Source organism: Diadema setosum, chromosome 19 (assembly GCF_964275005.1).
Source record: "Diadema setosum chromosome 19, eeDiaSeto1, whole genome shotgun sequence".
Classification (NCBI taxonomy): Eukaryota; Metazoa; Echinodermata; class Echinoidea; order Diadematoida; family Diadematidae; genus Diadema; species Diadema setosum.
Genome location: NC_092703.1, coordinates 31,324,328 through 31,339,371, shown reverse-complemented (window position 1 = coordinate 31,339,371; position 15,044 = coordinate 31,324,328). Strand labels below are relative to the sequence as shown.

Here is a 15,044-nt window from a genome sequence, read left to right as displayed (position 1 = left end):
TCCCTTTAAAGTAATACTGCAGTTTCATCTCAAACAGGACAATGTTTTTTCTTGAGTGCAATGCAAGAAATATCGTGGCAACCAGACCAACCCATAAAGCTACATGACACCTGGCTGCGCCATATTTCACTACATCATCACTTGTCATGCCATCTTATCAAAAGGCAGTGATATCAAACAGGGGCATGTCCAATCAACACTCCAAAGTCACTTGGATACCAGCTCTTCTTTGCCTCTTTTTTAAATATCTTTTACATGTTCCAGAAAGAATTGTGCCATATCTTTTTTCTTGTTCCTACATCTAGTGAAAAGCAATCGTGACTCAAGAAGCAGCATTTTACACAAACATTTTGTTGTTGTTGATAGAATCAATGGTAAGCAGAAACTACGTATCTGGGAAGAAGTTTGAGGAAAAGGTGGAAGAAGTAGATATCGTCTAGGAATTTTGAGGTCTACTTCCAACATTCTTGACATTTAAACAAAAACCAAAATAAAAACAAAAACAAAAAACAGAAGTAAAATACAGAAAGAATAAATGTCATTGGATTCCAGCTCTTCATGTAAGAACATGGAAAAACAAATGAAGACAAACTACAAGCATTTGCAAGCTTAACAAATCGCATAGGTTATATACCAAATTAATTTCATTGTCTGGAACAAAATCTGACAGAGACATAAGGAGCTAAGCAAGGCCAAGCCCAGGTACTGACATGTTTTTTAACAATTCCCTGGTCTTGAACAGACATGGCAAGTACACAGGAATGGAAAAACCTCCAAGGGGCAGCCTTTCATTGTATTAATGTAGTGTAGCAAGGTTTCCCATAGAGTTGTTCGAGATGCCCCAATCTGGAATGATGAGGGAGTTGAGAGCTACAGATAATCCTTGAAAAACGTCAACAGGATGTTCTCTGCTTTTTTCCTGACAAAGTTTGGGCCCTTACTCCTGGCATTGTTGATAAGTCGAAGGCCTGGATAAACACAGGGAAAACACAACACTGCTAAAAGGCACTCTCAGACACTGCCATGAATTAATTTCAGACATCCAATTTTATGGACTTAGTATGATGTTCATATGTGTAAAAAACAACAACAAATAATGAAGGAAATGTTCTATTCTATCTTTTGAAATACTTCCTATGAATGATAAAAGGTACAATAAACGGATAAAGCACCACACCAGAGAATTATACTATCATTATTATTTGTGTTTTAAACGCAGTGTAAGAGCACCTCCTCCATACCTTGCGGGTTTAGTCTAATCTTATGAACCAGTATTGCCAATTTAAGAGAGGAAAAACAGGGACTTAAATCTTGTAAAATATGTTGCAATTTACGAATAAGTTGTGAATTGAAAAATCAAGAAGCTTTTGAAAATCCTGCAAAAATAGAAAATAAAATCAATTGTATGCAGGTAAGTCCTGTTGTAGTGAAGTCCTTGAGATCGGCAGTTTTCCTTGTTATATTGAAATTTCGTTACAGCTGAACGGTAAAGTATAAAAAAAACATATATATAGATGAAAATTTTAGGACATGAATTTTTACTTCATTGTAACAAGAATTTTGTTATAACTATAATTGTTATGATGGGAGAGCACTACCTACAGACAATATATGTTTGAATAACAAAGAGCTCATATGAAAGATAACATCCTTTCTAACTCATGACATACTTCCACTGATTGACAAAAGGTAAAACAGATGAATAAAGCACCAGACCACTGAAGGGGGAAGAGGTCTGTGGGGGCGGAGAGCTACGACACTGACCTCCATACTTCCTGACCAGCAGGCAGTACTGGCCTTGACCACGCTGACCGTTCCTGGACCCCCTCTCCAGCTTGAGGACGTTGTGGATGGCATCCAGGGCTATCTGGACCAAGACCTCGTTGCTGTGCTTCAGGGCCGCACAGAAAGCCCGAAAGAAGCCCTGCTCCACAATATATCTAGAGAAGACGAAATGACGAGACACTTCTTCAAAGAATAAAGCTTGGCAAAATCAGTTTCAACTGCCATGAAAAATATGATACTGTATAAGCTGTTATTTTCACGAGGGTCTAATTTTTGCGAATTTCGCGAATCACTTTTGGACTGCGAATTGAACATGTGAAAAATCTGCCATGCCCTAGGTTACTAATGCACTTACAGGTGTCAATTCACAAAAACATCTTGCAAAAATGTCCATGACCTGTTCATATGCGAAAATATCTGTACGCAAAAATATCAGCTTATACAGTAGTGCATATAAAGGATTTATGAAATTGGCAATAACATTGAAAACTGCTGCATTGCTCTCAGTGATATGAATGTACATGTCAGCGATCTAATGACCGAAAGTATCTCCTCAAACATTTTGCTACTTCATCAATCATGGCCAGCAGCCCTCACATTACTTTAGATCTGCACAAAGAGAGGATATCACCTCAGCCAAAAAGATGGATCCATTATTTGTATTCATTATAGGAACATGACCTTCCGAACGTGACATTTAATTCCGACTGCCTTACATGGCAGGTCTGCTACTACGGAGCTACTTTCAGAGTTCTGGTTCTGGAAGATCTAGAACTGTGCTTCTCAACTGGTGGGCCGCAAGCTCTTGCAGGTGGGCCGCAATTTTGGCCGAGAATATGATTAAAAATGATCGATACTTGATCTAACTGGGCCTTTAAAGGGTGTGTACAATTCTGGTCGAGATGAGGATTTAGCTTTTAACGTTTTGCGAGATATTCAGAAACCACTCTATGAGATGTCAAAGAGCATGCAGTTCTAAGGGGTATCAAAAGTTTATTCGTTGAAAATCAGTTTTGAAATGGCTGAGATATCCAAAAACATGGTGAAACAAAGAGATCCTAATAAAGTTGTGGCATGTCGCCTTTTATTATTAGCACTTTTTTTGATATCTCAGCCATTTGAAAACCAATTTTCATCAAATAAACGTTGAATCCTTCTTAAAATTACATGCTCTTTCATATTTCATAAGAGGCTTCATTATCTCACTTAGGAATATTCAAAACATGAATCCCTACCTCAACCAGTACTGTACAGTCCCTTTAAAAAAAAAAAATTGTAGGAGCCAAAGTGGGATGGAGAAGGATGAGAAGCTAGAAGACACTATAGGAATTCAGAAATCACTGCAGGTTAGCTGCAAATTGTCTCTATCAACACACCCACCTGATCTGTTCTGGCCGTCCATTGACCGTAGCATTGGCCACTGCCCACGTGGCCTCGTACTGGACATAGAAGTGGTCCTGCTCCATGGTGTCCAGCAGAACGGGAATCAGGCCAGCATCAATCAAGGACTGATTGACCATACAGACAAACAGACAGACAGACAGGATGATCAGTATGACCTTTTACCCTTGTTCTAGGAGATAGTCTGTTGTTAGCTCATAGGCAAATTTTTTTCAGTTGGTTAGGCCCTTCACTTGCTTTCAAAGTGATATATTAATGAGTGCCCTATTTTCCCCCCACCCAACAACCTGGACCTCGGAAACCCAAACCCCGTCACCGTGAGCTGGCTACAACAGAGTTACTACACTGCCTAGCTCCTTCAAATGAAAGAAGAAGCTTGCCCAATATAACAAATTGTGATATTTATGTTCCAACAAAGAAAGAATGAGCAACTCTCCATTTGTTTTGTGAAGAGGATTTCAATAATTTTCATTTTTCTAAGATATTCTGACAGAGACAAAAATTATCTGCTGAGGAGGACACAGAAAAACTTATTATTCTTAACATCCTATACAAAGAACAGGTCTGAAGAAAGTTTTTTCTCTGGAAGAAAATGAAAACGGGTAAATTTTTGAGTACGAACAGAATAGAGAGCTACTCAACTACCAGGTCACACAGGGTTGCTATTAAACTCGTTTTAATCTATAACATTAACAATTCATCACTATTTTTGTGTGTGTCCGATTTCCTCCCAAAATTTTCACTAGTCTGCTTCTCTGATTTTGCTGTTTTCGTACAAAGCAACATGGTATCAAGATAGAATTCTCCTTTAAAGGCACATGGACCCGGTGGTTTAGTCAAATACGTACGGGGGCGCACAGCGCAAGTTTCCTACAGAGACCTATGTTATCGACTCCCCTTTAGCGCTTACGCTATGACCCATTTCCATGAGTCCGAAGAAGTTCGATACACTGTAGTCAGTGGTCCGATCACAGTTCGGCTCATGATTCGGCTAAGGGGGATGACAGCTTTAGCAAACTTCTTTTGTGACGTCATACTAAGAAGCACATATGCACGCACCCTGGCATCACTACAAACTGCGTGATGCGCAGAGAAGACAACAAGGGCAATGTTAACTAGCAACACCTACGTGCTTTACTCTTGGTGACAGCTCACCTTTGGCAATCTTCGTATCAATGCTAACGGTGATCGGCACTATCATCCAACAGCGCCCCCGCAACTACCGGGTCTATGCACCTTTAATAGTAATATGCGAGAAAGTCAAACAGGAATAGTACAGTAATCATCATCGTAGGAGTCTTTGCACTCATGCCTCACCTGAATCTGCTGGCTGGTGCCGGCCGTGATGTTGGACAGCGCCAGACACGCCTCTTTACGGACGGCGCTAGTGAAGCGGTCCCTGTCCAGCAACCTTGTGAACTTGGGCAAGGGGGAACACGCCAGGACAGCCTGCAATCAACACACATACCATCATTTTATGGTAGTAAACCACTTCAGATGTATCAGAAGGTGACACAACATTTGCTCCAGTGACAACTGCTCCAGTCTTATCTTGTAGAATTTGTTTGGCTTAGCGTGCAGATATTTCATGGGAGCAATTGTCGTAGGAGCAAATATAATTGAACTGTGTTAGAAAGATAAAACAACTGCAGGAAACCATTCTGATCAGCAGAATTCTAGGGGGAAAAAATCTATCACAGTACATGATGCAGAACATTGCAGCAAGGATCTACTACAGTAAATGATGAAGGACATTCTAGAAAAGATCTCCTACAGTAAATGATGGCATAATGTTATCATTACATCGAGACTATTAAATATATATAATTTTTTTAATGAAAAAAACAACAAACTAATACAAAGTATAACATCATTCCCATCCACAAAGATGAAAAATATTGGAAATAACTTCTTCAGGATTTTTAACAAAACCAAACTTTTCTCTTTGGATACGAGCTTAGTGAATTAAAAAAAAAACAAATTTGCACACCTTCATCAAAATGAAGCAACAAACTGTTAAAAAAAAAAAAAACCTTTATTTTTTGTTAATACAGCTTTTATTTACTTTTTTTTTGGGGGGGGGGGGCATGCTAAATACTGAGTGAGCAGAGCATAATACTGTGAATTGACATATACCATTATGAATACATTTTCTCAAACACTCTCTCTTTCTTTCTCAGTCAAGCAATAAAAATATCTGAACATCATCTGAGTATGAAAACCAACATTCTTATACGCCCACTGGGAGAGCAATAACAGCTTGTTTGGAAATATTCCAAGCATATGATGAAGCAAAATCAATGCTGCTATTTGAAATATATGGTGGTACATGATACAATTGTGACTCATCAATTACTTATTTCAACTCCCCCCCCCCAAAAAAAAAAAACAAAAAAAAAACAAAACTAGAAATGTCGCTTTGGCGACTGGTATGCCTCCGCCATAATGCATGATTTTCCCAATAGGTCTAGATAGTACATGTGGACAATGTGTGATTACATTTTCACAAAATTGGCAAAATATTGAAATGACAAGTTTGTCACAAATGTGTTGAAAGTTCACCTTCCTTGACCTAGGTTTAATTGGATGAATAGGAGAGCATGTATCTAGGGATTTAAGGACTTTAACTTGACTTTGACCCATTCATACATTTAGGCATTGAGTAATTTTCAAGGTAAAGGTGTGGAGAAAAAGTGCAATTTCTGAATTGAATAGTAAATTGTTACCATTTTCACCTGGCCCTTGACCCTAAAATTCATAAGATAATCACTTTCAGATAGAACATGCATAATATGTACTAAGTTTCAAGATAACTTGAGCCACTTCGAGATATGGAGGAAAAAGTTAGTTCAGCACTTTCACTTGATCTTCGACCTTTTGACCTTTGAGGCAAAAAAAAAAAAAAAAAAAAAAAAACTTTCCAGAGAATTTCTATTAGGTTACACATGCATACACCAAGTGTAAAAAAATAATAACCCTGCTGGCATTGCATAAATATGAGGGAAATAGTAAAATTTTGAAGTGTTGCACTTGACCTTTGACCCCATGAACCCTACATTCTCTAGATAATCACTTCAAGTCAGTACATGTATATACTATGTTCCATGAAGATACCTTGAACAATTTTCCAAGGCACCGAGAAAAAAAGAAGTTTTGATATTTTTACTTGACCTTTTGACCTTTGACCTTTGACCTCATGACCCAAACTTTCACCAGAGAATCTTTATTGGGTAATACATGTATACACTAAGTTTCAAGAAAATATCTTCAGGCATTCAATATATATGGCGAAAATAGTGAAATTTCATGTATTTGACCCTGACCTTCTGACCTTTGACCTTTGACCTCATGACGCAAACTTTCACCAGAGAATCTTAATTGGGTAATACATGTATACACTAAGTTTCAAGAAAATATCTTCAGGCATTCAATAGATATGGTGGAAATAGTGAAATTTTATGTATTTGACCTTGACCTTTTGACCTTTGACCTTGAGCATGTGCACCCAAAAGTTGATAGGCACAACTTCACCCCCTAATACACATACATGCCAAGTTTCATTAGGATACCTCAACAGGTTTTGATAGTTACCTTGTCCACAAAATTCATTACGGACGGACGGAAGGACGGACAGACGGACGGAAGGACGGACGGACGGACGGACGGAAGGACGGACGGACGGACGGAAGGACGGACGGACGGACGGACGGACAACCCGAAAACATAATGCCTCCGGCACCACTTCGTGGCGGAGGCATAAAAAAAAAAAACTAAACAACAACAACAACCTAACAAACACACAACAGACAAACAAACCCCCCAAAAATATATCTTTTTAAATTGGAGGATTAACTACAAAAACAGTCACAAATTGGTCAGAAAGATGATACCTGTGTCTGCTCCTCGTTCCCGGACACTATGTGGCTGACCGACAGGAGGGCCGCAGACACCACGTCCAGAGATGGACTTCTGTATTGGGAACGCAACACATCAGGGAGAGGTTTGGAATGAGTTATACAGCATCAAACATGTTGATATCTAGACTTCATTTTGGATCTAAATTACTGCAATTATTGTAAACTAGCAATGACTGCAGTTCCCTCTGTATTATCTGAAATGCTCAAAACTGATTTTATACTGATGCCTTGCTGTTTCCATGGAAACTATCCCTTGTATGTTGCAACTGTTCTAAAATCCCTATCTCTTAAGAAGGCCTCATACATCAGAGATTGATAAATCAATGGTTTTCCAGCAGATCTTTTGCAATAACATGAACATCTTATTCCAGCTGAGTAAACACAGGGGCACAGCGATCATAGTTGTCAACAGTGATTTTTTTTTTTTTCTGTTTATTTTTTTTTCTCTAAAAATTCTTCCCTGGATCCTCTTACAGTACACAGATGTGGACTACTTTACCATGCACTGCTGGATATTATTGCCCTGAAGGATCTTAATCAACCATTTAGAGTACATGTACATACACACTAATATGAATGAAAAGAGGGTGGTTTAGTACTATGGGGTAATTTGGTACTAAGGAGCTGAATTCAACTGTTTAATTTTAGCAGCACATTTCAACTAGTCAGAATCAAGAATTCATCAACTGAGGTATAAAAATAAGATAAAATTGACCTTAACCCATTGAGGATGGACTGATTTTGCTACAACATGCATTTCTCATATACACTTGCCCGAGTGTACTCGGGACTCGTCCTCAATGGGTTAAAAATGAGGGAGTTCTCTCACCCTAAAAGCTCCACCAAGCGAGGGCAGAATCCAGTCTGCACCACGCGGCTGATCTTGGCATCGTTGCTGTCCATGAACCTGGTGAGAGTGGTACATGTCTCAATCTGACACTCCTCATGGGTGCTCTCAAGGAACCGCCTCAGGTAACCAACCTTGGCGATCGTCAGCTGTAGTCAGAACATAAGGGCAATTCCACGGTAACTCGCGTTACAAATAATGGGTACATTTATGGAATAATGTACCAATATCTTTGTAATTGGAAGGATCCACAAGTTACTTTTTTCATCATTGGTTAAGTAGATATACACCAACTAAATGAATCCAAAAAGAAAAATAAAGGACAAACATGTTGGGATTCTTGAATCATTTAATTTTGGTAACTCGCGTTACACAAAAAGGACATGGTCAATTCTATAAAGGCCTCTTTTTGGAAAGTCTCCTCATACTAGACAATCCTGATAAAAGTTTTCCTACCTTGAATTGGTAGTGGGTTAGGACTCATGAATTAACACTATCAAAGTTAAGTAACAATGACCTGGTAAAATGTAGGGAGCCTTTATATCGGTAACTCGCGTTACGTATCGCGTTACATTATGTCCACTAACACAGGGTGACATAAATTGATGACATACAACTGTTCTGATGGCACTGAATCTTGTGTTGAATATTTTGAGAGATGCTTAGTACATAGTAAAATGAATAAATGTTAAACAAATATTTTACTAATCAACCCAATTGATAGAGAAGAATGTGTTTAAGACTAAAAAGAGCTTCACTCCTCATAGAGACCCTGAATATGTTTCAATATACATACCCAGATGATTTAGGTGTATAAGTACATAATTTTCAGAGTGTAAAAATGAAAGATGTTGAAATTTTTAAAAAACAAAACATAAAAGTATCAAACCCTATCGACAAGTTTACAAAAAAAGCCTACAATCTTTCAAAAATTAAAATCCTGTCTTTTTGAAAACTCTAATATCTTTGCAACTGATTGACAAATAGACCAGTTCGTAATTCCACTTTGCGCATGAGCAGAAAAAGTTCATTTGTACCAACAGGCATTTTGGTTTGTAAATTCACTGATATAAGCATCTGTGATGCGATGATTATTCATGTGATCCTTATCTAAATGATGCTTGCCAGCACATCCACCTGACAGCAAGAATGGTATTTTGCATAAAAGGAAATAAGCTGTTACTGCATTCAATACAAAACAATGAAATGGATGCTTGCTAAATTGTAAACTGATGGGAGTATTCTGATCCCCTGATCCAAATGCAAGTTCATTCTTTTCTTGAACATGAATTCCATAAATTGTTATGTCGGGCAAGTTTTATGCATTATGCTGCTTTGAAAAAGAGTGAAGTGCTGAACCAACTGAGAGAAAAGAAAGGTAATTTGTAACAATGTGTACATGATCTACAGTGTAATTACGAACTGGCTTATTACCCTACATCAACTTAAATTTATTAAGCACTCAGTTGATCAGTGTTTTAGTAGTAGCCATGATAAAAAAAGTCATGGGCGTGCATACTCGAGCAGTATTCGAACTAAGACCTCCTGATCTCCGCACGGGCATCATCTCGGAACTAGACCACCGAACTTCCGCCCGACAGGAAGTGTTGGTTCTAATCCTTATATCATGCAGCGGGTACTGCGTAATTATTCAAATTCATGAAATTCTTTCATTGAGATGTTATTATTGCCACTAATTGACAAATTGCCCTACATCAACATAATAAAAACTGAATTGGTCAGTGTTTTATTAGTAGCCATGATAAAAATCATGGGCACACATACTTGAGCAGGCCGGATTCGAACCCACAACCTCCTGATCTCCGGACAGGCGTCATTTTCACTAGACCACTGAATAAGGATTAGAACCAACACTTGCTGCTTTATAGCATTCTGTAATAAAAATTCTGTAATACTAATGCAGGAATTTCAGAAGATAAATTTTAGGTTAACCTCGTTCACTGCTGGATGTACATGTACACATGCAGTGAAAGCCTGGCTAGACTCCTCAATGTGGCATGTGATCAGTGGCCTTGATGCTAGTATTATACAATCACAGTTTATTAGGCTACTCTCCTTTGTTTCAGTCCAGCATAGTGTGTACAACACTCGATTTAATTGTTTTCACCATAATATAGCTCAATTTTAGTGTTAAAATTTGCTTACTTTGGTGGAAACTTGTGTTTATAGTCGGTAACTCGCGTTACATACCGGTAACTCGCGTTACATGGTAACTCCCGTTACACTTTTCATTGACATTTTTTAATGTGATGACAGTGTTTATTCAAGTCAACATCCTGTGTACAGTATCAGGGTGTGATGAATTTAGAAAATTATGATTCCCAACAAATTACCTCCACTGCTTCCTTCAGAATGAAAAATATTTCTTGTTTCGGTAACTCGCGTTACATGGCTCAAGGGCTGCACTTTAAGGTGGTGATAAAAATTTTGTGAAGGTGGTATAGAAATTTTCTCATGGGAGACTGAAGTAGAACCAATCTACTTCTTTAAAATGAATTAACTGAAGTGCTAGCAGAATTTTTCTTTAAAAAAAAATGTATATCAAGTTAAGCATGCATTTTAGCAATTTGGATGACTGAAAAATTGTCTTGAACATTTGTAGCTGTTTCTCGGGAAATATTTGACTGATTGATATAATTCTTTGAGTTTTTTCAACTTCAATATATGGGTAATACATAATGAGTAATTCTTTTGCAATATAATAAACTTGAAATTTTAGTGCCATGTCCACATTCCCATGGAATTGCCCATAACATGAGGAAATCCCATTAAAACAAGGTCACCAAGACCCCTGATTCTACCTTGTTACCTCCGCCAAGGGAGGAGGTAATGTTTTTGTTACTGTTGGTTTGTGTGTTTGTTCGTTAGTTAGTTAGTTAGTTAGTTAGTTAGTTTGTCTGTGTGCAAAATAACTCAAAAAGTAGTTAACGGATTTGGATGAAACTTGCAGGAAAGGTTTAGAATGATACAAGTAACAGATGAGTAAATTTTGGTAGTGATGCAAGAATTTTTGGGGAATTTCTGAAGGATTTTTGATATTTTGGCAGGTAGGGTCGATGAACTTGGGAGTTCAGGCTGCGCGTATTTGAGGTTTGCATGCGCGCACTAAAGTGCGTGCTCTAGTTTCTGCTAGGGCGAGGCGCGCCGTGCAGCTGAGGGGTTCATGACGTAACAAAGGCTTCTATATTGAGAAATCTGGTGACTTTCAGCACACAATGCTATAAGTACATATGGGTGGAAATCACTGATATCTCTATGGAAGAACAAGATCAGTGGTGGAAATGAGCTGCATGCTTGGCGGAGGTCTGCGCTCTCAGAGTGCTTCTCTAGTTATAACTGGCATACTCTTCTTAAGCATACCAATAACGAGACGAGCAAAATATAGTAATGGAAAATCAGGGGGCCACTTAGTACAACTCATTAAAAGTGGTAGCTCATTGTAAGATAGCTTGTTAAAGTGTGGTTTCCCCATACTCTGCACAGTTTAATAGCACCTTACACTGTACACTCCTATGCTCTTGGGCCAAATCTGTCTCTTTGCATTTTCATCGAGGGGGTGGGGGTGGGGGGGGGGGGGAGGGGAGAAAGCTTATGGCCATTGGGCTTTTATTCTTGTTTTTTCTTTATTCCCAGAGCACCTCATAAAGTGCATGCAAGGCATCACAGTTACACAACTTATTCTAAGTTCTGTACATATTCATGCCATATTGTATTTTATGATTATGTACCATCAAAATGATATGATGATATGACATGATTTACCACTTAATAATGATACTTGCAACAATAACAACAATACTGATTATGATGACATTGATGATGATGATGATGATGATGGTGATGATAGTGATAATAATAATAATAATAATAATAATAACAACAACAACGACAACGACAACAATAATACCATATCAGTGAAGTAACTTGCTATCCCCTTTTACTGTCTTTCTGTTTACATTTCCCAGGGAAACAAGCAGCTGCTGTAATTGTAACTGCAACCCATAAAGTACTCGTCCGTTTGCTCAAAACCCCTTAATAGCATCTCCCTACAGGAGGGCTAATGGGAGACAGTAATGGAACACTAATAGGATTACCCAATCACTGTCCATTGACAGCTAGTCTCAGTGCATATGTGCTGACTGGCGAAGAAACCGCAGTTCATAATGGGATGCAATGATATCAGGGTAAACACTGTGAGGTGATGACATCATCAACTCGGCTCACTTACATAAATATGTGGTTTTTGGCTAATACATAACTGTCAGGTGAAAACATGTTACACTGTAAAGATATTGTATACAGCTTTATCACTGAACTCTACTGATGTACGTACACACGCAGCTGAAGCATCATGCCAGGAGTCAACCGTTACCAAGGGGTGTACGCTTTGATGCACATATTATATCCAATTCATTTCGCCCAAAGTGTGCACCAGATCGTTGAGTCTCAATTCTAGAAATGCAAAGCTCCTTTGTGTGTGTGTGTGTGTGGGGGGGGGGGGGAGGGGATTACGGGAGATACCCCCAACTCCATAGGAACTATCAAGTTTTATTACATTACACAGATGGAGAAGGCAATACATGTACAGGTATCTATTATATTATATGGCCTACATGAATACAGATCATATCATTCTAGCCACATCAGCAACCAGTCTGAAATCATACCTGGTGTGCCATCACTGCACACTAAACTACAATTTCGAGCCTCACTGCATTAGTCATGTGAATGCACTATGACCAATCATTGACCAGTATTTATATAGGCCACTTAAAGGGGATGGCTAGTAACTGATCAGTGGGAATCAGTGGGAATGCTGGAGGATGATTGTTCCAATCCTTGTGGGATTCATTTAAGAGTACATTATATATCTACTGTTGTGTGAAAATTATTTGCTTCAGAATGGTCTCATATTCAAGTAATGTGCAATTTAATGTTTCAAGGTTAGCATGCCTGGTTAGTGGTCCCACAAGGATTGGAACAATCATCCCTCAGCATTCTCACTGATTCCCACTGATCGGTTACTAGCCATCCCCTTTAATACTGTGAAATACTGATTTCATTTATGGTCTACTTTGACACATTTTATCTCCCTTTTGCAGCCGACTTTTTGTCAATTGACTTTGCTGACATCTGAAATTAGACACTCGGATTCAATAAGCTTTGATTCCAATCTCTCTTCTTCTTCTGATGAAATCTCAAGTGCCAGGGGGGGATAATTACAGGCTTTTCATCTTCCAGGTTGCTATGACAATGTCATTCTCCATATCACACAAGCCTCTTTAGTGGCCATCCCCTAGATTGCTTACAAGAGCTCTGAAGAACAGCGGAAGAACATCTGACAATAAACTATGATGACTACCACATCACTAGCAGCATCCATTATTTGTTCAGCTCCTCATCAAGTTGCATCCATATTGGATAACTGTTACCATGACAACCTGTAAACTTGTCCTGGAGCTACTCCAAGGCTTGCCCTACTTCAATGACATCTGACACCATGCAATCTTCATTCTACCTATGGTACATGTACCTGTGGTATGGTAGGTAAGATGCTTGGTGGATTACTAATGTTCCAAAAAGATTTTTTTCTCTCTCTTCTGTTCTTTAAAACAACAACAACATAATTGGGAGAAGTCACGATTAGTTTGGAATGTGTGCATAAAGAGTGGCTTTACAACTGTTGATTAGGGTTTGGTATTTTATCTATGCTAAGAATGACTTTAAAAAAAATGCACAAACTATTAACCCACATCCGCCAATCTACGGGATATCCCGTAGTTCGCGCAAACGCTGCAAACCCCAATCTACAGAATAATCCGTAGCACAAATGGCTTGGATGATGATGTCATTTATACAGCTTATTGTAGCCTGTGAACTCTGACCTGATATCCCACAGTCCTTTGCATCACTTCCTGTTAACAATATTTTCATTTGGATGTGTATTCATTTTTGAGGTTTACAGCTGGCTGCTGCTGACAGAATAGGTCTACATCTACATGAGATCAACATTGCTGTACACATACATATAGGCCTACTTTACTGTAGTCCCATCCATAGTGTTTATGAGTTTATAGACCATCATAGTCCGCAGAACGCAGATCTTCAATTTCTTATTCAATATTTCTTCACATTTGTAAGCTTTATACCCTATGAGTCATATACCATCTGAATCTTACATTATTAAGATTTCAAAATTGATAGTTATTTTTCTGTATAAAGGTTATGGATATTTTTCATTAGTGGTTTCTTTTGAATAAGCAATATGATTATTCACAAATATGTAAATCAAGCAAAAAATAAAGATCATATGACACCACATAATTCATGACAGTACACTGATTTACATCTTATTATAAAACAGTATGAAAGGCCATTTCTTTCTCTTTCAATTGATATATAGTTTTCCATAGTTTTCTTTTCATAAGTGTCGATGACATCACCTTGAATTTGAGACAGCACAGTTTAGTGAACGTACGTGAAATAGCCTCCAGCACCACCAGCCTATAAACTGCATTACGTGACCGGCGGATATGGGTTACGGCCCTTTCCAAAAAGATGGGTGATACTACATGCATGTGACAATATCTTCAGTATGGCCCGACTACTTAGTCATTTCGTTACAGCACATCATATTCCACAGGTTGATTTATTTGCATTTACGGGTATCATGCCTTTTACAGGTCTTACTCGAGGACACAATACAAGACAGTCCAACCTGTCTTAGCACCCACCTGTCTGTAGCAGCCACCTGTCTGTAGCAGCCACTCTACATCTCACACCTCCCAATTTGCAAAATATAATTAATTCTTGCAAAATACATGGATAAACTGTATGTGAGATGAAACACATAAGACTTCGACTGAACACATGCACACATTATGACATTGTACACCTGCATGAACATTGCGATGCCACACCACCATGGCGACAGTTGTTACTTACCCCGCTCTTTAGGAACCGTTGCAATCCTTGATATAGTTCGTCTGACCCAGGACTGGACCTAGTTGCGCCACTGGGGTCTCCCTCCACTTTCTTAGGTTTATTCTTACAGATGTAAAGAGAAATCACCA

At 38.6% G+C, this 15,044-nt stretch overlaps 1 protein-coding gene across 1 annotated transcript in view; it reads right to left on the bottom strand.

Moving 5' to 3' along the window:
* Nucleotides 1-628: 628 nt before the first annotated feature.
* LOC140242652 (uncharacterized) overlaps nucleotides 629-15,044 on the bottom strand; it is a 40,174-nt gene continuing 25,758 nt past the window's right edge. Inside the window, exons 6-12 of the mRNA XM_072322409.1 lie at nucleotides 14,917-15,018; nucleotides 7,933-8,099; nucleotides 7,077-7,155; nucleotides 4,504-4,635; nucleotides 3,166-3,293; nucleotides 1,765-1,940; nucleotides 629-968 (exon numbers count right to left, since the gene is read on the bottom strand). Of these exons, the coding sequence (XP_072178510.1) occupies nucleotides 871-968; nucleotides 1,765-1,940; nucleotides 3,166-3,293; nucleotides 4,504-4,635; nucleotides 7,077-7,155; nucleotides 7,933-8,099; nucleotides 14,917-15,018 (882 nt within the window). The 3' untranslated portion in view covers nucleotides 629-870. The remainder of the gene's footprint in view (nucleotides 969-1,764; nucleotides 1,941-3,165; nucleotides 3,294-4,503; nucleotides 4,636-7,076; nucleotides 7,156-7,932; nucleotides 8,100-14,916; nucleotides 15,019-15,044) is intronic.